This window comes from Caretta caretta, chromosome 2 (genome assembly GCF_965140235.1).
Source record: "Caretta caretta isolate rCarCar2 chromosome 2, rCarCar1.hap1, whole genome shotgun sequence".
Taxonomy (NCBI): domain Eukaryota; kingdom Metazoa; phylum Chordata; order Testudines; family Cheloniidae; genus Caretta; species Caretta caretta.
Window position 1 is genome coordinate 110,351,109 of NC_134207.1, and position 27,208 is coordinate 110,378,316.

Sequence of the window (27,208 nt, forward strand, 5' to 3'; positions counted from 1 at the left end):
ACTACCCCTCCACACTGGCAAGGCATGTAGAGCGCTTTGACTCCGCAGCTAGAGAGCTCCTGGTACTCCACCTCGGCGAGTGGAATAACCGTTTGCTGCGCCCTCGCTGGAGTGTTGTGGCACCAGTGTGAACGAGGTGTTGCTTTACTGCGCTCTGATCAGCCTCCAGAAATGGCTCATAATCCCCTTAAGTCAAGTGGCCACTCTTGTCATTGTTTTTGAATCGGCTGTAGGAATGCGGAAATGCCCGTTGAAAGCTGTTTCTGACAGCCGGCTGCTTATCTCCTCCGAGGCAAAGCAACCATTACTGTGGAATGCTGTGTGAGAGAGAGAGAGGCGGCGGAGGGAGAGGGGTCTGCTGCTTTCTGAACTTACAAGACAGCATGCTGACATGCTCTCAGCCCCGCCCACCAAACCCACTCTCTCTCCCCCCACATAGCCACAACACACTCCACCCCACCCCCCACATTTGAAAAGCACGTTGTGTCACTTGCATGCTGGGATAGCTGCCCATAACGCACTGTGCCCAGTGCCAATGCAAGTGCTGCAAATATGGCCTCGCCAGTGCGCTTGAAGCTGTCAATATGGACAGACTGCAGGGCTTTCCCCTACTGCGCTCTACGAAGGTGGGTTTAACTCAAAGCGCTCTACATCTGCAAGTGTAGCCATGCCCTCAGTCTTCCTTAGCATCCAGCTGTTAAAAATCAGAGCCACTCTAGAATATCGTGAGAGGAAAGTTCAGCCCTCCAGGGTTGGGTGCAAATGGTATTGCTAAGTAATGATCTCCTGCTTCCCCAGAATTGGCAAATAGTGTTTATAACAAATGTAGATATTAGTTATTATCTCAAAGGTGACCTGCTAAGAAAAAGAGAGCAAAGAGGACTTGTACCCAACAGATATACAAGGAAGGCGTGCCTCTTTTGTGTGTGGGGAGGTGGGGGTTTATTCTGCTTGGTTTTCACATCAGAAAGCCAGCTCTTGACTAGCCTATACAACTTTCTGTATGGATGGTGAACTAGTGGGATGATAACATCGGAAAGATCAAGGACATGACACCTGATTAACTGAGAAGCGATTTTTACTCAGACTGTTTAAACTTTGTTTGGTTTTTCTTAATGCCTCTAACCAAAACATGTGGAAGAAAAACTTCCCTTTGGTTTACATTTTACCAACCCTACTTCTTCAATTCAGGCCCATGATAGCTCCCAATTTCCCTTTCTGTGATCACAGAAGATCAGACTTGACAATCCTGATATTTCTCAGACAAAAGACAGGCAGAAAAACACACACATACACATGTTTCAGACCTTCTTTATACATCATAGAGAAGTAATAAAAGGGCGCAAACTTTTTGTTTCTTTGCAGGTCCCTCTTTAAATCTCTGGCAAGTTAATTCTTCTTTGACGGAAACAGACTTCTCTTACCTGCTCCTTAAACAGTTCTCGAAGTACAGTCATGCACAGTTGTAGTACTTGTTTGTCATCTAAATTCTTAATGGTTGTCACGGCATCTCCAGTAACTACTGACATTAGAACACTATATTTACCCTAGAATCAAAACATTAACATTTGATATCATTTCAGAAATACTAAGAATGTCTAGAAAGTCACTTAAATTACTACTGTCCCCAACAGACAGACAGTCAGTGGGGAAAATTAACTTTTTTTTTGGACCAAGTCAGTTATGATCCCAAAGAAAGTTCATCCTCTGTAGTTTTTACTCTCAGATATGAAAAAACTAGAAGTCAGAGGATAATATAGAAATTTATTAGGTAGAGTTAGTCCTTTTTAAAATAGTGCAGAATTAACTGGAACACATATATTTGTCAGCCTAAATAATACACAAAGGATGTTAACATGCTTACATTCATGCATAAAAGTCACATTTTCAGTGCCAGATCTGATCTCCTGTTCAATGCTAACGCTCCACTACCAACTTCATGAGACGGAAACAAGAAGAGGCCCCACTAGGATGCTAGTCATTATGGGTCTGAGACAAAGCCCACTGAAGTCCACGGAAGTCTTTATATTTACTTGACCGGGGTTTGGCTCAGGCACCAAATGTTCTGCTCTAAAACAGCTGTGGTCCTGCTTACCTGTTACCACAAAACTCAGCTATCAGTTAGGAGTTTCAAAAGTGAAAGAGCAGTGGCTACAGAATATCGCAGAAGGCCTCATCTCGCTCACAGTGTGCCATTCCTCCCTCTCCTCTTTATGGGGCAATTAACCTACCATCATTACTAACCTAGAGAACAATTTGCTAGGTAAGAATTACTCCAGAAGCTCCTATTTATCCTCAAAAAACCCCTCCACCAGCACACTGAATCTTTCTGCAGGAGTAACTTCTCAAATACTGGCAGGTGCCTTTTCTAAAGGTCAGCCAGGAACACATGATTACAGGACATTGTCTTCATAGGGTCTCTTGGAAAAGCCAGCAAGTTACAGAAAGCTCTTGTTCACAAAAAGTAGTAGATAAAAGGGCAAGGTACACTGAGAGTAAAAGGGGAGGGTGGAGGGGGTAGACATGCTGTCAAACCACAGGCTGGAGTTGGTATCAAAATCCATAGCTTTGAACTGACCTTACAGCCTTATTATTGTTATGGGTGAAGCCAATCTGACTGCAGTGGTGTCAGCCTACAGGTCCAATCTATGAGCCTGATTCTCTATCCCCCTTACTGGTTTAAAATGATTACACAAGGTGTAGGGAAAACAGAGAACCAAGACTTATGTTCCTAAGATGAAAACTGAATTCCTCATTCTTTCTACACCATTCATTACAACAATCTGTATTCAAATTCCATAGACTTGGCTGTGGAACAGCACTTCAGTATATATCACCCCAGTGCCTTTATCTGGCTCAAGAAGCCCAAATCTTTCAGACCTAAAACAAGGACAGCCTAGTTGCATAAGGATCGCTCTGCAGCCAGTCTTGAAAAGTGTCTCCTACTTACTACAAAGCAATGCTTTAAAAAGAGTCTTGTCAATTCACAATCTGTTCTTCTCCTACAGAAAAATACCGGTCCCATTTTTCTAATAGCAAGGGAGCAAACAGCAAAGAAAACCTCCATTATTGCACTTGGGTTTCAAACTGAAATTTGTTAAGAGACAATTGAAAATACTGACATTCCACCATATACAGCATATGGTACCTGTGGATCCATGTCATAGAAGACACTGAAGAGCCCACGTTTGCTGGAACTAGGTGGAACGTGACCAAAAAAATCAGCTCCTTGAATTTTGCTGTCCCAGAATCTATAAGGAAACTGCAAGGCAACCTAGAGAGAGAGAAAAGATTCAGTCAGAGAGAATTTCACATTACAGAATTTGTAACCTGCCTCGTACCTCCGTATTTAAAACGTTTCTCTCTCTTTCCCCTCAACCTCAGGTACCCAAATATGCTAGGTAGGATATTTGGGTCTTTTTCTTTATCAAGAAAGAAGAGTGGTATAAAACTTTTGCTATCTCAGATTAAAAAAGCACAAATCTGAGTAATGTTGGTAATCCATTTGGCTACAGAAAACCTTGGGCAAGATACTGTGCTCTTATGAGGCACTACACAGAACTCATAGCCCAGAGGGATGAGTGTAGGGTGCAGCAATGCCTGGAAGTTCTGCAATGCTGTGTGCCCTTGGCACAGTCCTCCTGCCAGCCCCACCCCCAGCACACAAAGATTGGTGAATGTGAAGGGAACCTCAGAGATAGTTTTACGCACTAGTGGGGGAAGGGAGAATCCTCCCCAGGGCAAATACGGGGCTTTTAGTGTCTCTTTATGCCACTCTGGCCCTTTTGCCTGACAAAGGAACTGGAGTGGGTGGATATCACCCCTTATGTCTGTTAGACTTAGTACTCTAACATACACATTGTTCAAATATAGGCAAAAAGTTTAAAGACCAGCAGTGATTTTCTACAAAATAATTTGTTTAAAAAAACATGGTTAAATTAGGATGGAAAACGAAAGGGAAAGAAAAATGTATATATAGGATCCAGATACCATTTTGCTCTTCTATGCTTGATTTATTTATTTAAAATGTATGTTGTGCAGGTTAAAAAAAAATTAAGAAAGTAAATATCACAATAAACATACTTAGGCATACCCACAGCAGCTCTATGCTTATAGCATGAAAGTAAATTATGCTATAGGATGCAAGTCAGAATCATCCTACTAAGAGGCTCAAAGCACTTGATGCTCATTTTCTTTCCCATAACTAAAAAGTAATTTTAATTATGTACCTTCTCAATGACTCCTGCTCCCAAACTGTTAATGGCTTTCATTTTTCTTTCTGGCAGTGGTGGATTAAACTGAATGGCATTTTTCTGAAGAAGGGCCAGTGGCACAGTAACCAAAACCTATGGAAGAATAAAGAATCATGATCACAACAATAGCAAAAGCTTTACAAAGCATTAAGACTAATCTCTCATTGAAAGTACCCATTGTTCTTAAAAAGAAAAGGAGGACTTGTGGCACCTTAGAGACTAACAAATTTATTAGAGCATAAGCTTTCGTGAGCTACAGCTCACTTCATCGGACTGCATACATCCAATGAAGTGAGCTGTAGCTCACAGAAGCTTATGCTCTAATAAATTTGCTAGTCTCTAAGGCGCCACAAGCCCTCCTTTTCTTTTTGCGGATACAGACTAACACGGCTGCTACTCTGAAACTCATTGTTCTTGTAACAGAACAAAGATGAGGAGGCACAATTCTCCCAGGGCAACTCGGGGTTAGTGTCTACTGTCACTGCACATTAATGGCAGCCATGTCACACATTCAGGGGAGAACAGACTCCTCAGTACAGTGGTTCTCAAGATGTAGTCTGGAGAGTGACTTACAACACAGTGTTGAACTATGCTAACAGTAAAAACAACGAGGAGTCTTTGTGGCACCTTAGAGACTAACCAATTTATGGTTTTACCCCATGAAAGCTTATGCCCAAATAAATTGGTTAGTCTCTAAGATGCCACAAGGACTCCTCGTTTTTGCTCACAGAGACTAACACAGCTACCCCTCTGAAACCTGTCACTATGCTAACAGTAGTAATGCTTCCTGATAGTTATAGTTCTAGAGTTTCCAAGTGGCTTTTTCGATTACTTTTCTCTACACCCTGCACAACAGCTTCATGTCTTATTCTTCTGGGCTGGGTGTAAATTCAGCCTTGATCAAAGCACACGCCCTCAAAATTTGAGAAGAAGCAAGCCTGGGCAGATTAGAGCAGTTGGAGCGATAGGAAATGAGGGGAGAGTCAGTAGTAAAGTGTAAAGTCCTATTCCCAGAGAAAGGGAGTAAAAACGCTAGATATATATGTATCTGGGTGAAATATAAATGTAAAAATAGGAGGGAGGTTGGAGTGGGGAATGTAACCAAACAGCTGTCACTAAAGCAAGCTGATTTTCATCTGGTCTCTTTTATATTGTCCTAATACTGACATCAGAATATTAGATTGACTCTTACAAATAGTTATTTAAGTCTAAATAAAAATATACTCCTCTTACTAGTGCATTATGAAATATCAGTGTTATTAAAACAACCATGAAAATAAGCAAACAGAGGACGCTTCATCAGCCGTTAATCTTAGATATTTTTAAAACTGTGTGTTTCACTTATTTGCAAAATTCAGGTAATTCTGAATAGGTCATTTGTTCAAATGAGCGAGTTTCCACAGTATATATAAATTAGCATTCCAAACTTAAACATGCCCAGTGAAAAACGGTCACTATATTAACCAAACATGGGTCACTGAACAATTAAGTTGTAAAAATATACAGATTTTTTTTTTAACCTCTAAAGAATCTATGATCTAAATATAGATAACTTGAAACATACTTGTTACCTTTTGTGCTGTCCACACAGTTCCATCTGCTGTAGTGACCTGGACTTCTTCCCCAGAATAGTCTATACTGTGTACCTGGTTTGCAAAGGGAAAGTAATGGTGATACACCAAAAATTCTATGAAATTATACAGTCCACATTCAGAGGATAGCAAATTATTACAAGTCTATAAACGTCACTTCCGGATACGTTAGCTCCCGTATTTGATGCAGAAGAGCACGTTAATTAGAAAAACTAGCCACTGTGGAAAAAGGGAACCTGAAACAGTTGTTCACTGTTCAAATGAAGCAATTCATAATATGATAAGGGGGATAACTATGTTATACACAGTTCTCTCAAGATTATCCCTGCGTTCCCAGAAATGGTAAGGGTAGAAGTCAAACAGTTTATTAGTACGAATGCTAACACTAAGGAGTCTGATACATGAAAGAAGGGAAAATATATGTTTTTAAAGTCAAGTTAGTTACAAACGTGACTTTTTCAAGACCAAACTTTATGTACTTGCTAAATATTATGATTAGCTTAGTCAGACATTTTAGACCGGGGTGGGTAAACTTTTTGGGCCAAGGGCCACATCTGGTTGGGGAAATTGTATGCAGGGCTGGGGCAGGGGGTTGGGGTGCAGGAGGGAGTGCGGGGTGCAGCAGGGGGCTCAGGGCAGGGAGTTGGGGTGCAGGAGGGGTGCGAGGTGCAGGCAGGGAGTTGGGGGGCAGGGTGCAGGAGGGGTTCGGGCTCCGGCCCGTCGCCACTTACCTAAAGCACAGAGCTTCGCGCGCTGCCCTTGCCATGCCTCCAGGTACTTCCCCCAAAGCTCCTATTGGTCACGGTTCCTTGTTCCTGGCCAATGGGAGCTGGGGAGGCGGTGCCTGGAGGCAAGGGCAATGCACAGAGCCCTCTGCCCCCACACCCCCAGCGCCCCAGGGATGTGGTGCCGGCCACTTCTGAGAGCGGCGCAGGGCCTGCTGCACCATGGGGGGCAATCCTGCGGGCAGATCCAAAGCCCTGAGGGTTTAGACTATGCCTCTAGGATGCAGATATCCAACTACATTTCCAGTATCACAGGTTTGCTATAAATAGAATCACTTGCTAACAATTGAGATGAAATCTAAACACTGAAATTATACAGAAATAATTAAAAAATAAAGCTTCTTCCTGTTCCGTCACATCAAAAAAAGTTATAGTTATCTCAAAACCAGATTTGTTTGTGGAATATGAAGAGATGCTTGTATGCTTCAAAGCTAATACTCTCTCATTACCTTCACTGCGGGACAACCTTGACTGGACAACAGGGAATGAGAGAAACCCAGAGCATACGTACAGCAGGATGTGAGGTGCCTCTCTTCAATACCTTCTTCAGTCCTCTGCTTAATCACTGGCTGGGCAAAGCCAGCTGATTGATTGCCAGGTGCTCCTCTTCCCCCATTTAAACTAGCCTAGGCATTTCAAAAGCCTCTTTATCTCCAGTTAGTTCCTCCCCACCCCTCCCGCCTGCTCCCTCCCTCCCTCTCCTTGGTTGTAGCTTAGGAGCTGTGCCTCTTATGATGATGTGAGTCTGACCAATCCCCTGACACCATCACTTTACAACTCACCGGAAGCTTAAGTCGAATGTCAACACCTTCAGCCAGTTTATCTATGATGGTAGAATACCCTGGCGTTAAAAGGGTGTGATCTCCAGCAAACTGGGCAAAAAATTCATTGTGGTCCCATGAGCGTGCAGATACCTGTGGACAGAATACAACAGGTTGTGTCTACCAGTCGGGAGACAACATGTAAGCTTTATAAAAGCCATACATGTAGAGGAAGCCAAAGTGGTTTCTTCCATACCAGGGGATCAGATGCCAGCAAATTTTTTATTTAAATGAGGCTACGCTATGCAAATCGTCTAATTAAGCAAAATGACACAATCTGGATAGGTTACTAGGCGATACCCTACTGAGAACATCATTTGGCACAGTGCAAGAGCAGCACTGTGAAAAAGATTGGTGTATAGGCATAAAACATTTTAGATACCAGTAAAAGGTGTTTTCCGACCGAAACAAGGGTATACAGCTATCCAATCTCTCAAATGATTAGATGCTACAGTGTTATTATACCGGTAAGGGTTTTTAAGCATTAACACTCAGATAACAGAATATAAAGAAAAGGAGTACTTTTGGCACCTTAGAGACTAACACATTTATTGGAGCATAAGCTTTCATGAGCTACAGCTCACTTCATCGGACGCATACAGTGGAAAATATAGTGGGGAGATTTTATATACACAGAGAACATGAAACAATTGGTGTTACCATACAGACTGTAACAAGTGTGATCAGGAAAGGTGAGCAATTACCAGCAGGAGAGCGTGGGGTGGGCGTGGGGAACCTTTTGGAGTGATAATCAAGGTGGGCCATTTCCAGCAGTTTACAAGAACATTAGGAGGGAAATAAACAAGGGGAAATAGTTTTACTTTGTGTAATGACACATCCACTCCCAGTCTTTATTCAAGCCTAATGTAATGGTGTCCAGTTTGCAAATTAATTCCAATTCAGCAGTCTCTCGTTGGAGTCTGTTTTTCAAGTTTTTTATGTTGAAGAATTGCCACTTTTAGGTCTGTAATCGAGTGACCAAAGAGATTGAAGTGTTCTCCCACTGGTTTTTGAATGTTATAATTCTTGACGTCTGATTTGTGTCCATTTATTCTTTTACGTAGAGACTGTCCGATTTGGCCAATGTACATGGCAGAGGGGCATTGCTGGCACCTGATGGCATATATCACATTGATAGATGTGCAGGTGAACGAGCCTCTGATAGTGTGGTTGATGTGATTAGGCCCTATGATGGTGTCCCCTGAATAGATATGTGGACACAGTTGGCAGCGGGCTTTGTTGCAAGGATAGGTTCCTGGGTTAGCGTTTTTGTTGTGTGGTTGCTGGTGAGTATTTGCTTCAGGTTGGGGGGCTGTCTGTAAGCGAGGACTGGCCTGCCTGCAGAGTGAAAGGCTAAACAGAATGCAAGTGTGCGATTCTAAAAACCACTCATATCAAAGATGCTTGAAAGATGCTTGAAATGGCAAACTTTGTCCTAAGAGAGGTAATGAATAAATCTCTGGGGTCTGCTTTTAAGGTCAGTGGATTGGTGCCACTACAAAGTTAACAAGCATGATTACATGAGATTTAAAAACACAGGGTGAAATTGTTGACTCCTTTGAAGTCAACAGCAAAACTCCCAAAACATATGGCTGAAAAATACTAGGGGGAGGGAAAGAGGTATGAAATGGTTCTCAGCAAACTGGACAGGAAGTAAAAGTAAACGTACGTCATCCATTGGGTTCCCATTGAAAATGAAAGTATTCTACTACTAAAAGAATAAAAATATAATGCAGCAGCTATGTTAATTATTATCACTTTTAATATCACAATAAAGTAGAACCTCAGTTATGAACGCCAGAGTTAAGAACTGATCAGTCGACCACACACCTCATTTGGAACCCGAAGTACACAATCAGGCAGCAGCACAGACAAAACAAAACAAAAAAAACCAAATACAGTACAGTACTGTGTTATATGTAAACTAGTAAAAAAATAAAGGGAAAGCAGCATTTTTCTTCTGCATTGTAAAGTTTCAAAGCTGTATTAACTCAATGTTCAGTTGTAAACTTTTGAAAGAACCACAACGTTTTGTTCAGTTACGAACAACCTCCATTCCCAAGATGTTCATAACTCTGAGGTTCTATTGTATTCTCAGGTGCTACAGATAATTTGTCCAATAATATTTCACAGCAACTAATACAACACTAGAAAACTGACTACTGCAGGTAAAATGATACATGTAAATACATATGTGCATCACATACACTATATTGCCAGTACAACACAGCAGTGTTCCCTCTAATTTTTTACGTCCATGTGCGGAATGAATTTTATTATGTGCATCAATATGGGGCAGAGGTTTGGGGTGTGAGGGGATGAGGGATTCGGGGTGCAGGCTGTCCCCAGGCTGCAGTGGGGAGAGAACAGACTCCCCCCAACCCTCTCTCGCTGCAGCAGCTCGGGGCCGGGGGAGTCTCTCCCCCGGCTGCAGCAGCTCCAGCGTGGATGGGCCAGGCTGAGGGAGGGGCTCCTTTCCCCCAGCCGCAGCAAGTCTGTGGCAGATCCATGCTGAGGCTGGTGGGGAGGGGCGCTTCTCCCCGCTGGTCCCAGCACGGACCTGCAGCGGCCAGCGGGGAGGGCCATGGCTTAGAGGGACCTTAGCATCACAGTGAAATTTGCATTCTGTGATCACCACTTGCAGTAATCATTTGGGTATGTGGATCAAAAGCTACTTTTCAAAACCCAGTTTCCACTATAGCAGAGGAATTTACCTCACATTTTGCAGTGACCACTTGGGTGTAAGGTTCAAACTGGAGGTGAATTTCTTTGAGAGGGGAGTGCTATTATCTCAGTTTTAGTGGTGAGAACTGAGGCACACAGAAGTTACCCAGGAGGTCTGAGGTGGAGCAGGGAACTGAACTCCTTGTTTCCTAAATTCCAGGATAGTGCCCTAGACATTAGATTATCCTTCCCTTCTCTCTATTTCTAAGTTACATCACATATTTAATCAATCATGCACTCACCTGATGGAGGTCACTGCCACAGGCGTACTCCAAGTTACTGAGGTGGAACTGTAGTACCTTTTCCTCCAGGTCACTGAACTGGATACCTGACTCCTGAATAAAAGCCTTATAGATCTCCTGTATCTTCTCTGTACAGGAACAGATTTACAATAAAAATGTAAAATAGATGATCGCAGTTCATTGTTCTCCGACTCTCACAAGTTTGCAAGTTAGCTATTAATACTCATCCAAATTTACTTCTTATGTCGTGAAAAAAGCTGCTACAGAATATATGCCAGCAAGATCTCTCTCATGTGATCAGATGAAACCCTAAATTTGAGTTCAGATTAAAATAAATTTGATTTCAGACACAGATCTCAAGGGAGTGTATGTTTCCCAAGAACTGCTCTCAAAAAGAGAGAGTAGACGTTACTGTCAACCTCAGAAAAAAATCTGGTTAAAAATAGGAGCCATGTGGGATAACCAACATAGACAGCAGAGAAATTCATTGTTCAGCTATCATCAGTACAACATGCTGCAGTGATGTGGTTTAAATGACACTCATTCCCCAAGGCTAATTCATCCAAAATAAATAAATAAATAGAAAACCCCAAAACAAACAGAAAACAACAACTCATGAATACTACTCCGAATGCCACCTTCTATAGCATTCTGTGTAATTTTCACTATAGCAAAAGATTTGAGAGCCTTGGGGCCTGATTCAAAGCTCACTGAAGCCAATGGATTCTCTTCATTGTTTTCCAGTGGGCTTTGGATCAGGCCCTTACTCTGTGTGTACTCATCATAGAAAAAAAGAGCAGAACTATATTCTGAAAATGTAATTAAAAAAATAAAATCACAGCTGCCCTGACCGTCTCTATCCAACCGAAACTGCTTCAGCTACTTAGGGTATGTCTACACTGCAATTAGACACCCGCGGCTGGCCTATGCCAGCTGTCTTGGGTTCGTGCTAAGGGGCTGTTTAGCTGCAGTGTAGACATTCAAGATCGGGCTGGAGCCCATACTCTAGGACCCCATGATGTAGGAAGGTCCCAGAGGTTGGCTCAACGTCTACACCACAATTAAAAATCCCATTAACTTGAGCCCCATGAGCCCAAGTCAGATGGCACGGATCAGTCGTGGGTGTGTAACTGCAGTGTAGACATACCCTTAGAGACAAACTAGTGGTAGTACCAAAGCCAAGGACAAGTATATTAAAAATGGCCAAACTATGAAAACAACTGATCTAATCTCCTATGTTACTATCAATGTAGGGAAAAAAAAATCACCCTTCAAATGAGATATGGTATGGCCTACAACTCGAGGGTGAAATCCTGGCTCCACTGAATTCAGTGACAAAGCTCCCATTTACTTCAATGGAGCCTCAAAGTTTAAGGCCAACCATACATACAAATATTCAGAATCCCCAAATTATGTACAAAATGAAAGGCAAATTAGCATAAAAGCCCCCTTATTTTTATGGTTATGAAAACTGTCAACACCTCTGGTGTCCAGGACAACTCCTCCCTTACCTCCAAGAGGGACATCTTGATGTTGGGTCTTATCTTTTCTCCATTCTGAGACAACATCCAGGATGGCATTGAAATGAAAGTCCATGCGCTTATCTATAGTAGGGTCAGTTATCCTTCCACCTTCTTGGATCAAATCACATCTCTCCCCTAGTTTGTGCATTTTAATACCAAGCTTCAAAAGAAAGTTAAAAATGAATAAGCGTAAAATTTCTATGGGGAAAACTTCACTTTCTAAGCTGCTCAAGTACATATTAAAAAGAAGGGTAAATCCTTAGGAATAAGGCACTGTTGCTAACATGGAGTTTTTGCACACTTTAAACAACTGGTCAGGTTAGACATGAATCTCAACCTCTTAAAATAATACAAAAATTTAGTTCTGAATGGAACTTGAAACTCAGCAGTTAAACCAAGCCTATGACTTTTAAGCAACAATACATCAAAGGCAGTACAAAAATCCAAAGATTAGGAAATGGTAAAACTAAAGAGTCGCACACTTTGTTGCTTCTGTAGGCAGAGTACACTGCACACAGCAGGAGCTCCTTCTGTTCCTCAACATATACCCCACAAACTCTGTGTCCCACCCTTCCATCCCACTCTATTTCAGAGACTCACAGCAACCTCTTGGCCCCTTCCCTCATGCCAGGGGCTCCGTGTGTCCTCCATGCTGCTGAGTCTGCCAACCAGAAGCCAGGGGCTCCGTGTGTCCACCATTTTCCCCTTCCAGTTTTCACCAATATCAATATGGTTTTGCCCATAGAGGACTAAAACATTCCCTGAATGTTCTGGAATTGATCAGATGTTCAATAATTCAATAATTATTGCATTATAGACAGAAAGACAGACAGAGATGCCATTGAGTTGAGTGTTAAACCTTGCTTTGCTTGGCCAATATTTTTTTTTAAAGTCAGAGTAAAGAGTTGACATGTTTCACAGAGTCCAAGTGAAACAGTTACTTGGAGATGTAGCACAAATTCTTTTCAATGCACTTTTACCTAATCAGAGATATGGCCTAAGATTTCCCCATTTTACCCACTTATCCTGTGAGACCCTGGGCTGCTTCCCACTGCAGGTCTCTTTTCAAAATACAGATCTATTTTTTAAAAAGTAAAAAATACCCTAAATAAATGATCACACACTATTACTCCACATATGAGCTCCCTCTGGGTATTCAGAGGCCATACTTTTCTAATTAAAATAAGGTTTTGCTATTTCCCCCATTATTCTTCCCAGTGCCATAGAGCATTGGATAGTTACAGGAAAATGAGCTGGATTTTCTCCTGGCTCTGGGTCTCCAGAAGACTAGTTTGCTAAGTTCCACTTGCAAAAACTCAGTCTGGGATCTGAACATAAAGCTGCCTTGGAGTTTGCAATGCTGGCAGTGAGAAAACACCTTTTTACTGGTAGCCTGTGTGGATTTCATCTGGAAGTCACTGAGAGACAGTATCCATGAATCCCCACAATGCCATAAAACCACACATTAAGGTCAGTTGGGGCTTATAGTTGAAAACTATTGCCAACTCCAGTATAAGGGCTTATCTCTACTACAACCACCAAGCTGCTGGGGACTCTTACAACATTATCCGCAGTTGCAGGCAAAAACCATGGCTGCTTCTTGCAGGTGGTGCCTAGCCATTTTTATTTTAGCTATATGCCTGACACCGTGCTAATACCCTGCTCTGTCCAAGGTTGTAGCACTAATCAAAGACATGGTTACCATACAGATGTCACTTACAAGACAGAATTATGTTTTAATCACACCAACCATGTCATAAATTGGGTCACCAGATGTGGTTGTTATTGCAATACAGATGGGCCCTAACGTTCTCAAACTTGATAAACTCTTATGCTTTTCAGACTGACCATTTCTCTATATATGGATTAGTACTACTAAGGATTGTTATGAAAGTGATGTTTTTCTATGGAGGTCAATTTGGTTGCTATGAGTTAGAATAGCATTTCATCAGAATCTCTTGTTCTCACCCATTAAGTTGAGAACTTTCTCTATTAACTTGGTTCACCTAAGAGATGGACTACAGATACTTTGAGCAGAACATCTCTGAGCTAGTTATTTCTTCACCTCCTTTCCTGAATCAGTGTGGACAATAATTTCATTTGAATTGTGTACTGCAAGATCTTCAATTAAAAATTTGTACTCTGAAAACACTTTTGTCTTTAGTTTCATTTATAGTTAAAACGTGGCATAGATCCAACTTAATTGTATTTAAAGAGCCATTCAAGACAATAAATACATATATAGTACTCTGTCTGAAAGGTAGTACTTGAAACTAAGGATTTTTCCTATTCTTTAGAATTCATATAGAACTTAAATGTACCAGAGAAATAATTACAATCATAAATAAGAGCAGCCTTACCACAAGGAATTCTATTGTGAGGGAGCATTTGGTTTGTTTGGTTGTTTTTTTAAGATGACTAATGTTAAAACGGAGATATTTTAAAGAAACAAATTATTTTAAGGTTAGCTCAGTCATTACTCTGATTATAAGAGGTTGACCCACCTAATTCCTGGAAGGAAACTTTTATATTCAGAAATATTAACTCATGTGGAGCAAAACCACGGCACTCACACATATATACATGCCTACATGGCTTTGTAATTAGTCCATTTTCACTGACAATAATGCATAACCATTGCAGGGAAGAAACCCACTTGCTCACACATTAGTGCTATCGGGTTGTTGACACAGCCATTGACAATCTGTGCTCCTTTTCCTACGGTGACTCCTTTGAAAGTCTTATCGTCCCACACACGCCCGCCAATTCTGTCTTTTGCTTCTAGCACAATGACCTGTAACACAAACATAGCTTAGGAAGCTGTCAGAGAAGATATTTTAAAAACACTTATCTAGGCTCCAGGATAAAGACAAAATTAAGCTGCTTAGTTATGTTATTGAGCTTAATACTTTACTTTGTTGATAAATGGACACTAATGGAGCAGACCTTCCATTCATGTTTCTCAAATTGTCATTTAAAGGTTACTTTAAAGAGATACATACACACTCACACAGTTATAAAACAAAGGCTCATTTACACTTTAGCCAAAATTAATACCTTAATAAAACTAGGCTTAAGCATATTATCATTTGCTTTTTTCAACATCTACAAGGTGAAAAAACTTCCAATTTTTCAGGTTTAGGGAAAGGTGCTCCAAGTTAATATATGTTGACCTTTTGCTGCTTCTTTTAAAATACATTTAATGTACATTTCACATACTGAAAATAAATATTTTCTAAAGCGATAAGCAATATTTTCAATTAAAACTGTTTTTGCTGTTTGATATTAATATAATTCATTGCAAGATACATTTCTGCATGACTGAAACAATGCAGCTGGAGGACAACATGCATTCCGTGATTCAGCAATCATGGAATGGGCTGAAAATGAGGCAGAATTCCAGCCTTCTGGATTGTGATGCTGTGTATAAGAAAGTTGACCATTTATATCACTGTTTCAGAGTAGCAGCCATGTTAGTCTGTATCCGCAAAAAGAAAAGGAGGACTTGTGGCACCTTAGAGACTAACCAATTTATTGGCGCATAAGCTTTCGTGAGCTACAGCTCACTTCATCGGATGCATACTGTGGAAAGTGTAGAATATCTTTTTATACACACAAAGCATGAAAAAATACCTCCCGCCAACCCCGCTCTCCTGCTGGTAATAGCTTATCTAAAGTGATCACTCTCCTTACAATGTGTATGATAATCAAGTTGGGCCATTTCCAGCACAAATCCAGGTTTTCTCTCCCCCCCCCACAAACTGTGTGTGTGTGTGGGGGGAGAGAAAACCTGGATTTGTGCTGGAAATGGCCCAACTTGATTATCATACACATTGTAAGGAGCGTGATCACTTTAGATAAGCTATTACCAGCAGGAGAGCGGGGTTGGCGGGAGGTATTTTTTCATGCTTTGTGTGTATAAAAAGATATTCTACACTTTCCACAGTATGCATCCGATGAAGTGAGCTGTAGCTCACGAAAGCTTATGCTCAAATAAATTGGTTAGTCTCTAAGGTGCCACAAGTACTCCTTTTCTTTTTGCGAATACAGACTAACACGGCTGTTACTCTGTTACACAATTTCCATAAGTCTTGCACAAAGTGTATCATGTAAGGTGTCAATGGAAAAGTTACAAGCTATTGAATATGATTATCCTGATTAAATCCACATTTGATCTTTGTATCTAAAGTTATGAATATTGGTTATGTATTTGCATCTCCAATATGTGTTTTGTTCCTGGGTGACACCCTCCAGATAGATTTACATCAGGGCTAGACAGCTATGTGTTGATGGCCATTAAGGACACTCAGCTCACAATGGGTCATTGAAGAAATTCATCCTGCCCAGTAAGCCTTTCCTGTGGACACCTCAGAAACAATATGGCAAATAGCTGCATGAGTCAGCAAAGCATGCGAGCACATGTGATAATGACGTGACCTGGACTCCATCTTGGGACCAAACATTTCTATGCACCTGGCAAAGAATATAAAAAGACACCTGAGACACCTCCATGTTGCCTCTTTGCTGCTCTAATTCCCTGGACTGTGGATTTACAGCTAAAAGGAATATCTTGAACTCTGGACTGAGGCCCTTCCAATCTTTTGGAAGTTACCAGAGAGACTTTTGCAAGCCAGCAGTCTTTTCCATCACTGCTACGAACCTGACATAAGGACTTTGCAATGGTAACCTTTATACCTCTCTTTTCTTTTATTAATAAATCTTTAGTTCATTTACTAAGGATTGACTGACAGCATGATATTTGGGTAGGATCTCAGATACATCCTGATGTGGGGTAAGTGTCTGATCCTTTGGGATCAGTAAGAACCTCACATATGGTGAAATAGGTTTTCAATAACCTCTAACTATATTAGACTTGGTTGTCTGGATGGGAGCCACGGGCTGGAATGCCCAAAGGGGACTGTGTTTGGCTTCCGGTTAACCAGTATGGTACTGCAGAAGCTTTTTTGTTACTGGCTTGGGGAATCTAATTATAGAGTAAACCACCAGCTTTGGGGATGGTCTGCCCTATTTCTTGCAGTCTGCCCTGAGCGTTGAACTTCTCAGTGTGACCCATCCAGGAATCTGATCACAAGGATTTTCAAAAGAAATCGAGAAGCTAGGTGCTCAACTCCCATTCAATCTCCAATCCTGCAAACATTTACACCTGGAAGTATTTCCCCTGATTTTAATGGGACTATTCATGTGTGCAAAGTATTGCAGAATCAAGATGACTGGGGGAGAGGGATACAATCAAATGTATGCAATTTATGTACACTTGTTTATTATAAATAGATCACGTCAATTATTTTTAATTCTGGTAAAGTTAATTTAATAAACAAGAGTTAATTTTTCCCTTATTATTTACTTTATTACATTATTACAACCCCTAAGAACTGCAGTCAAGGATCAGGGTCCCTCTGTTCTGGACACTGTTCTCATATGTCATTTTTTAAAATAGTATGTAAAATATGTACTAAATGTACTGCTGTTTTGCTTTGTTGTTTGACCTGAACTAAAACAACCAACAGATATTACCTCACCTAATTAAACCTGAGATTTTGTACATTTATTGGGCTGTTCTATGGAGGCATCTGTATTAGGAATATTATTTTTCCATTACTGAAGGACAGGTTTCTATGTAGTAGGAGGTCTGCTGTTTTTAAGTGTTGAATAAAGATATTTATCCTAAAGCTTCTTACCTTAATTCCAAAGTTGTGCAGTTGTCTTGCAGCTGCTAATCCTGCTGGACCAGCCCCAACAATAATGACAGATTTCTTTTTTGTTTTTAAAAAGAGAGAGAGAGAGAGAGAGAGAGAGAAGGAAAGTAGCAAATGTTCTTACAGAAGAAATCAGTTGGTGCAAAACCAAAAATCAATCATTGCACATTATGGGTGAAATCTGTGCTCCCACTGATTTCAGTGGTGTGGGATCATGCCTGTGTACTCTAAAATAGTCAATGATAACTTTGAAAGGCATGATTTGTTAGGGTTCATTTAGTGTCAGCGGAAGGCCAGTTATTTCTTTGGGGATACTAACTGGTTTATTTGAGGCCTTTAAAAGCATTTGTCTCAATTTACTTTGACTAAAACAGTGCTGATAAAAAGTCAAGCAAGTTAAGTGACCTAGATCAGACGCACCATGTATCTTGTAAGCATCTTTGATCACAAAAGGCATTAAATAACGAAAACTAGTTTAAAATACACACACACACTTTTCATTTACATGTAGCATAAAATTGTACTTGGCGTATCTCCTAGAAATACAGACATTACAGCACATATTCATTTCTGATCTACATTTCAGTGTTGTGTCACACAAATTGATAGTCCGATACAAGCACTCTTTGATCACAGTTCTTGAAGGGGGGGAGGGGGAGGGCAATGAATCAGCATTCATGTCATGCTCCCTGTGAGCACCTGGTCCGGCCAGGGAAGCTAATGATCAAACCAGCAGACCAAATTCGGTGATGAATCCTGGTCATGTGCACCTGAGGCATGTTGCGCATACACTAAGACAACGACAGTTCTTGAAAGCCATGTTTTCTAGCGTGGGTAAACAGGGTTGAATTGCTATGCTAGGATGTGGAGGAAAGCAGAGTGTATACCATGGGTTTATAAAACAGGTCACAAAGTAGTTCATCCCTGTCCATAATAGCCACGGAAACCATAGGCCTGATGTGTCCACGGAAGTCAATGGGAGTCAACACTTTGCTACCAAGAACTAAGCTAGGTTTAAACATGATCCTGGCTAATATGGTTGGAATTACAGATTGAAACAAGAGCCCAAATGTGAAAACAGAAATTAAGCAGCAGCATATTCTATCTACTAATTAATGAGAATATTATGGTTACCTACATTGTGGTATTCTTTGGGAAGAAGATGTTGGTCAGGACTGACTGACAAAATCCCTGTATTAATCAGCCCTTTTCTTGCCATAAAATAAAGTATCCTCTCCATCTCTTGCACACAGCGAATACGCACAAGCCCCCGCACAATGATGCGATGAGTACATTTGTGAGGGGTCAGAGCTTCCTGCATTTAGGGAAACAAAAAAAAAATAAAGATGTGTTCATACAAAATGTTCCATGCTTTCCCATGTTTAAAACACATTTCAACCGTAATTCAGATGCTGAAGCCTAACCTCTAATCAAACAGGTTACTAAGAGAGATTAACAAAGAGTAAAGGTCAATTTTGTGTCCCAGCCAACTGCAGGGAGAGAACTCTAGACCATTTGATTCTTCCAATTCTCCCAAAACCAAACAGAGTGAATTAACACAGAACAAACGAGATAAGAGTACAACGGACCTCAGCTACATCCATGCCTGCCAAGTACATTTAGATATCGCAGCGATGCTAGATAGTCAAGCTTTTCCACTGAATGTCCTGTGGATCCACACAGTAGAGGTTTGTGCAAGTTGTATGCTACTCCAGCCAAAATAAAAACAGGATCATATTCAAAAATTTGTATTAAGAGACCCAAGTCGAGAAGTCTTAGTTTTGAGAAAACCAATAGGGCTTCTGATCTCATTTATACTACTATAAATCAGGAGTAACTCCAGTGAAGTCAACTGAGTTAAATCAGTATAAACAAAGAGAATCAAGCCTACAACCATGTCTGCGGTCACTTGTGCCCCTGCAGATATACTAGAAGGTGGCTGTGAGACTCCTATTCACTACATGGTGTTTGTGTTGCAAATAACATGCTCAATCTGGACTAAGTTTCTAAACTGCTAGAAGCTTTGATATTCTACTTTTCCTCCTTAGTCATCCTCAGCTGTAGTTTTGCCATAAGCCTGTTCTCACGCTTACCCAGGTGTCAGTACTTACCTAACATTCACATAAACAAAAAGTACTGAAGTGCCCTAAAAAGCCATTTAGAAATATTCTGAAGTTTCCCTTTACCAAGCTTGTACAGGGCTTTCATCTTAAAGTTGGAGTGTTTCAAAAACATTTGAAGATCACTTTAAAGGAAGTTTCTTGGCATTATTAAGTATAAGTAATTTTTTGTTTAGTGCTGGTTGTTTTGTTTTGTTTTTTTTACAATTTTTAAAAGTGCAATTACTGTGTCTAATGAAGATTCTTCATAGAACACAGACTCCAGGAGGGCTCTTCTGCCTATACTTCTTGGAGGCAGTGCCTTAGAGCACATTATTTGTAAATATAAAACTATACCATTAACTCTCAGCCTTGCTTACTTTGCAATTTGTGTACCACAAAGACAGGATGAGGTTTCTCAAAGCTAGGTACATTGTAGGATCTCGTGAATATTCTGGGAACTCATAGAGCTCATCTAATTCCATGACATCTGGTCTCACACAGAGTGCTTTACCACATTCATTGGGCTGGTAGAAGGGCTGGAAGTATCTATTCATCCCTGAAATGGAATAAAGACAGGCCGTGAATCAGTCATACTCTGCTGTATCTACTAGTCAGTTCCTGGCCAGTCTAAGATTATACACTGAGCATGCCCAATGACCATCCTCGGGGTGGTAGTGAGGAAGTCCTCAAACCTCTGGCAACTCTAAGGATTGTCCCAAGTTTTCACTGCTTTATTCCCTCCTCCACCCTCCAAGTCCTGCAATGCAGACATTGTCCTTCCAGCTGAAGAGATCTGGACCTATCCAGGTTAGAGTGGTTTTTTGGCTCTCTGGGTAACACACCCAGGTGGGACAAATGGATGTAGTAGAAAGAATCCAGGTCAATAGATGTTCTAGTCTAACATTCAGAAAATTCTTTGTTCTCTCTGAAATAAAGCATCCTCTTGAAATGCAGAATACATTGAAGAAGAGTAAGTTGCTAGACAGTCTCTGACATCAGCAATTCTGAGTACATGAATTTTAGAACTATCACAGACAGCTAATATGAAAATAAACTCTTTATTCATAAATGATTGAAACCCTTGTGTTTTCTGAATTGTTGCTAATAATGATCTTTTACATTTCTAAAGCACCATCTTATCCAAGAATCTCAAAGCACTTTACAAACATTAATGATGTAAGCCTCACAGAAATGCTGTCAAGTTTCTAATCTTATAGAGAGATGAAGTGATTTGCAAAGGTCACATGGAAAAATCTATATCAGAGTTGGGACCAGAACCCAGATTTCTTGTCTCAGCACCACACAGCATTAACCTCAAGACCATCCTTCAACCTAATGTGCAGTATAATGATTCAGTTAAAGTAACTGAACATGTAACATTCAAGAAAAGGACACAAATCTTTGCAGAGCTGCGTCATGTAAACAGACCACCAGTTTTCAAAATGTGGGTCACGACCCTGTTTTAACGGGGTCACCATGATTGGCTTGGACTTGCTGGGGCCTGGGGCCGAAGCCTGAGCGCCACCTCCTGTGGCTAAAACTGAAGCCCAAGGACTTTAGCCCTGGGCTGTGGGGCTCAGGGTACATGCCCCCTGCCTGGGGCTGTAGCCCTTGGGCTTCAGTTTTGATCCCCCTGCCTGGGGGGAGAGGGCTTTGGCCTTGGCCCTCCATCCAGGGCAGGTTCAGGCTTTGGTCCCCCCTCCTGGGGTCATGTAGTAATTTTTGTTGTCAGAAGGGGGTCGCAGTACAAGGAAGTTTGAGAATCCCTGAAATAGACACACGAACAGCCCTTACCAGCTACATTAGGTGCACTCTTTATGTGCTCTAACTTCACAGCGTTGGATTCACCAAGTAATCGGTTAGTGCTGGTACAGGAGGGACTCATGCCTACGCAGTCTGGATAGTATGCAGACAGCAAAGGAGCTGCCACACTGTCTTTAAGCAAAGGAGGGAGGATGAGCATGGAGTACCACCAATGGTCTGAAACTTCAGCAACTCTCTGGATGGAGGAGAGAAGGCAGAAGAGAACAAGCATCAATACTCTGAACACATTTGACTTGGTTTTTCCATTTTACCCCTCAAAACTCAGACCTGAGAGCACTAAAAGCACCAGCCTCAGAGACAAGACAGTTTAAATCACACAGACATTTTTCTTCCCTTTCTCTCCCTCTTGTGCCTGACTTAGAAAGCGTGAACTGTTGCCATGTGCATCAGAAATGAATCTGCCAAGAGCCACAACACAGCATCCATTTTGCAAGCTAAAAAAAGGAGACATACTTCACCACTTCATCCAGACTAGGCATTTTTAATTGTTTCTGATTCAAGACAGCTGAATTTAGGAAACTTAAGAGGCTCATGGCAATACATACTTGATCAGTTTCATTTACATTCTTCCCTCCCTGCAACAATGAACCTTGTCTTGCAGATCTATAGTTACAATGCAAAACAAATACAGATCAAAAAGCTTAAATATGTAGGCAAGCTTACACAAGTGTTAACAAGAATTAACCTGAACAAACTGTGTGGCATAAAGGAACTGTTCATACACTTGCCACCTTTGGCTTATAGCACATGATGTTGTGCAGAGAAACTGCAATGCACTGTCATGCCATTCGTGATGGCATCCCAGTCTAACCAAAATATAACGCCACACTTCAAAACAGTCAAACCTTTGTAATAATTGTGAAAAATTACAGTTTAGTTTTTCACATAGTACGAAGACAGTTTACGAAACAGGACACTAGCCTGAAAGAAAATGGAGGACCCCCCCCCCCAAAAAAAACAGGGAATTTTCTGCCTAAATCTGGATGGTTAGTGCAGGTACTGTATGCCATTTTTGCCCGATTAGATCCCAGAATCAGGAGCAGACCTAGAATCAGGGCCTTAAGTCAGAGACTATGAAAACCACACCAACATTTATACTAAGAGGGAAGAAAGATTAGAAGATTGAAGTGTCAGCCCTTCCCCATTATTAAAATGGATCCTTCTCCAGATGAGGCACAGGCAATCTCAATTCCTGAGGCTGAAATGCACACATGCCAAAAGACAACGCTGCAGTTGTGATCTCTGGCCAAGAAAGGGGAAAAAACCACCTACCCCATTCCCAATTTTTCATCCCACTTTTACACTATAGAGCAAATGAACCGTCATGTACAGACAACTCACCAGATCCTCAGGCATGGAACACTGGTCCGAGCCCTCAATCTGAAAGAGAAATTTAACTATCTAAAGCCACACACGAATATTACATAAAAGAAGCAAACAGACTCTGGTACAACTCCTTTAGACTTAAAAATGTATTTTTTTAAAAAAGAGTGCTCTATTTTAAGCTTTCATGGCACAGATAACTAAAATATTACCATATGGTAATTATTTTTTTACAGTACATAATATTAAAAAATACTAAAAAGCCAAACACCACAGATAAAGTTCCTGGCTGACTGAACCAAATGGCCTTGGCTATCTAATGATCCCACATTAACATATACATAGCTGGGGGGTTGAGTGGAAACAGAGGAGTTTCGGCTTACACTGCATTTCAGTGCTCAACAATGCATTTCAGTGCTCAACAATACAGATACATGCATATGTGAAGAGGCAAGTATCTGCAGCATTGCATAAACATTCAATAAAATCATTTCCTGTACATGCACAGTATACTACTTTCATATGTCTACTAAAGGCACTTGTCCACAATGAGCACTATGTCAATTGCAAGTTGTTTGTTTGAATAGCAATTTCAGAGACATCTAAAAGTGTCTCTGCAAGTGAAAAAAGTGTTTCACGTTAAAATTCCACAAAACAAAACAAAAAACAGCCAGATGTAATTTTATCAGATATTCCAGGAAGATTCCATGAGAAAATTCTCTTGTCCAAAGAATTAAAGGGTGAACTCCTGGTCCCATTGACATGAGTAGCGCCAGAACTTCACCTTAAATGTCTGAAAACAAACTCGCGACAGAAGTCCTTCCTCAACCATAACTCTAGGGCTGCTAGTAAGATACTACAATGACTTTTAGGAGTTCACTATCTTCCTATTAAATCTTAATCCTTTCATTTCAGTTGTCAAGCACAGATGCACATTAAAAAACTAAAAAAGAAAAAAGGACCATTGGACATTTCAGATGTTTTGACTAGTAAAAGAAAAAATCAAACCAAAAAGGAATTGGAAAGGCATATACATTTTGGAAGCAGCAACTTTTGTGGAGACTGATCTCTTAGCATTTTGAAACATGATTTTACAACTAATTGCATGAGCATTTCTACAAATGATGTTTTGGATATTGCACTTTCATCACTTTCCTGAGGGAAACATTTAAATTGCTGTAGAATACAAACTATACAGCTCCTACGATCATCAACTCATCATTCTAACAAATATAAATGTTAAAAGAAAAAAAAAAAGCCAAGTTAATGACTGTAACAAGAGAACCACCTTAACTGCAGCTTAAGTAGGGACAAACAGTGTTGCTTTTACCTTAGTAGAATTGTTCAGTTTCATACCACATCGGTACGTTTTTGCTATTTGTGATGTAAGCTGAATTTCCTTTGTCAGCTGACGCCATTTCCCACACTCTGGTTTTGTGCACTGCACCTAGAAGTAAAAGAACAAACATGTTTTAACTTGAGCTTGATCTATAATCAGAGTCAATTACATGATGCAGCAAACACCGGCAAAGGAATGTGATAGGAAATCTACTTTGGGACCATAACTAATGGGTAGGGAAGAAGGAAGATGCAAGGGAGTTATTAAATACATTATTCACATAAGGTGAAATTCGCCCTCATGCAGAGGACCAGTACAAAGGTTATACACAGTTTAAGCCTACTTACTCCCTATGGGTTTGATGCAGATGGCTAGGACAAGGCCTATGAGCCACCTAAGCCCACAGGGCGTAAATAAGACTTAAGCTGCGCATAGACTTTGTACTGGTCTTCTGCATGAGGGTGAATTTCACTCATAGGACTTAATTCCACGATGTATTGAACACACAATTCCCACTTATTTCATTGGGGTTTGGAAGTATGCAGTATGTCTCAGGATTAAATCTGTATTGTCCATTGCTGCCTGAACTCTCCCTTCCATTCCACTCCCATCCAGTGAAGGTGTACTCCCTTCCCGTCCATTTTACTTACCTTCCGCTCCCTTATGGCTGGTTTTCTCCCTCTCTCTCTATTTTCCCTAGTGCTACCATCCTCTTCGCCATCACCACCTGCCCACTCCTGACATCTGCTTCCACCTGAACTACATCCTAAATGCTTCCTGCTGCCTCAGTAATTAGACTGACAAACAGAGTACTGCATAGAGAGCACTTAGCCAAGGATTGGGAAAGATTTCTGACAGTGGAGATACTGATCAGGATTGTTATCTGGAGTCTGCTTTATCCCGCCTCCCTAATACAAGAAATCCTCCTAGAGTCCCAGAGCAGAACCTGCTACTTGATCTTCAAACACTAGAAACTACTCAAAACACACACACCCCACTATATTCCTTACCCAGTAAGGAAGTTGTTGATCAGCCATGAAAGCTTTAGGACTGGGCTCACTTTTACCATTACTGGTCCAAATCCTTTTCCAAGCAGTGTATTTCTCATAACCATCTTTATGACTAAGAAGAAAGTTAAAGTAAATGGCAAGCAGTTAGCAAGTGGGCTGGTCCAGTCTATTTTAAAGAACAATACTTATTCCAAAAAATCACGTTTAAAAAGAGAGAGACAGACACACACACACATAAGGCTGAGGATAGCACTTTTTTAAAGACACAAATGCGATAGCAATCAGGGAAGTGTGTAGGCCTACATTTCCTTTCGATAATAAATACAGGGGCTAATATGCAAGGTTGAGGTGAACTACAGCTCAGCATATAACTGCCATATTAGTCTTTCTAGTCAGTAAACTTCAAGCATCAAATTCTTTGACTGATTTGGGATACTTTGAATCTGAAAGGCACTTTGTAAAACTAAATTCCTACCACCCTCATCTAGATTTACTCAAGTTAAAATTGGGCTTGCTTATAATTAGGCTTGACAGAATTCAAGTCTATTTTTTGTGGTAATTTTGACAGATAATATCAATGTTTATTAAGTACTTTTTTCTATTTTTATTGGTTATAAATTTTCACAGTTGTGGGAAATTATAGGATGGTTAGACAATAATTAATTAATGACAATAGACACAGATTTAAAAAAGTTAAAGCTTTATAACTGTTGACAATTTGTGTTTTAACATCTCATGTCAAAATATACAAAATAAATATCCTTAAACCAAACTCTAACAAGTTCTCAAGCAGCATGAGCCTTACTCTGCTTATCTGTAAATTTTGACTCCCATTGACACAAACAGTTTTTCATCCATTTGTGTGTGTATGGTGAAATTGACATTTACTAACACTTACAGATAAAAATCTAATTCTTCCAAGCCTACAGCGTACCTTTAAAAATAAGGAAGATCTTGAGTTATTTTCCGAAAGAACAGATTCACAACTCATTATTTGTTGGTTTGGTTTTGTTTTGTTTATTTACACTCTTTTCAAAAAGCCCTGAACACTTTTTTAAAAAAGTCACAGAAGAACTGACATACGGCTCAGATTGTCACTTTTTGGTTCATAGGTGGCCCACACATCAGCTGCAGTTTGTGCAACTTACACTCAGCAGTCGCTAAGTCTCACTTCAAAATAAAGTCAGTAGAGAGGAAAAAGTTTAAAATATTTGTTTCAGTAAATGAGACTGTACATTTTTAATATCCAATCAATCTCTCCAAGACTTCTGTAAACAAAACATGGTCTCAGTAAGTATACCTTCGATAATAGTGATCAAAACACTCATTGCAGAAATGTTCCCCACAGGAGAGATGATACCATCTAGATGTGTAGCCATTTTTAGCACACCTAGGACACAAGAAAACATGTAGACTGCATTATGACACTTAAAAAAAAAAATCCCATGGACTCTGCTTCATTTTAAAATTTAAAGAAATGTTAAGGCCAGGGCATGGCAGAAGAGAGTTTGATACTCTGCTGTTTCTTTTTATGTTTGTACAGAGCTTTGCACAATGGGCCCTGGCCTCTAAGCACTGCAATAACAGAAAGAGTAATAATAAAAATAATTTTAACTGTATAAAAGATCTCAGATTTCATCATGAGCAATACAAGATGCAAAGGTGGCAAAATCTATGTCATGTACAATTTTATAACTTCTCTGAGATTGCAGCAGCTTCTGTTTAGTATGGTCAATTGGGCATGCTCTGAGCCAGATCTCAGAGAAGGTTGCTGGACATTGATAATTATTACTCTTATTTATACTGTGGCAACACCCATTTACTTACACGCAGGAAAACATAGTCCCAGCCTCAAGGAGCTTACAATTTATTTTTTTTTAAAAAAAGCAAAAAAAAAAAGCATTGGGCATTTCCTTCTAAAAGCCCAAATTCATAGGTTGATTAAACCAAAAA

General features: G+C 40.4%; 1 protein-coding gene across 1 annotated transcript in view; it reads right to left on the reverse strand.

The window, feature by feature from the left end:
- KDM1B (lysine demethylase 1B) overlaps positions 1–27,208 on the reverse strand; it is a 40,353-nt gene that overhangs the window by 5,151 nt on the left and 7,994 nt on the right. The window contains exons 5-20 of the mRNA XM_048839957.2: positions 26,556–26,645; positions 25,256–25,367; positions 24,237–24,353; positions 22,925–22,963; positions 21,554–21,758; positions 20,137–20,315; positions 18,796–18,972; positions 17,640–17,714; positions 14,597–14,734; positions 11,929–12,100; positions 10,418–10,545; positions 7,413–7,544; positions 5,825–5,899; positions 4,230–4,346; positions 3,149–3,274; positions 1,425–1,547 (exon numbers count right to left, since the gene is read on the reverse strand). Of these exons, the coding sequence (XP_048695914.2) occupies positions 1,425–1,547; positions 3,149–3,274; positions 4,230–4,346; positions 5,825–5,899; positions 7,413–7,544; positions 10,418–10,545; positions 11,929–12,100; positions 14,597–14,734; positions 17,640–17,714; positions 18,796–18,972; positions 20,137–20,315; positions 21,554–21,758; positions 22,925–22,963; positions 24,237–24,353; positions 25,256–25,367; positions 26,556–26,645 (2,005 nt within the window). The remainder of the gene's footprint in view (positions 1–1,424; positions 1,548–3,148; positions 3,275–4,229; positions 4,347–5,824; positions 5,900–7,412; positions 7,545–10,417; positions 10,546–11,928; positions 12,101–14,596; positions 14,735–17,639; positions 17,715–18,795; positions 18,973–20,136; positions 20,316–21,553; positions 21,759–22,924; positions 22,964–24,236; positions 24,354–25,255; positions 25,368–26,555; positions 26,646–27,208) is intronic.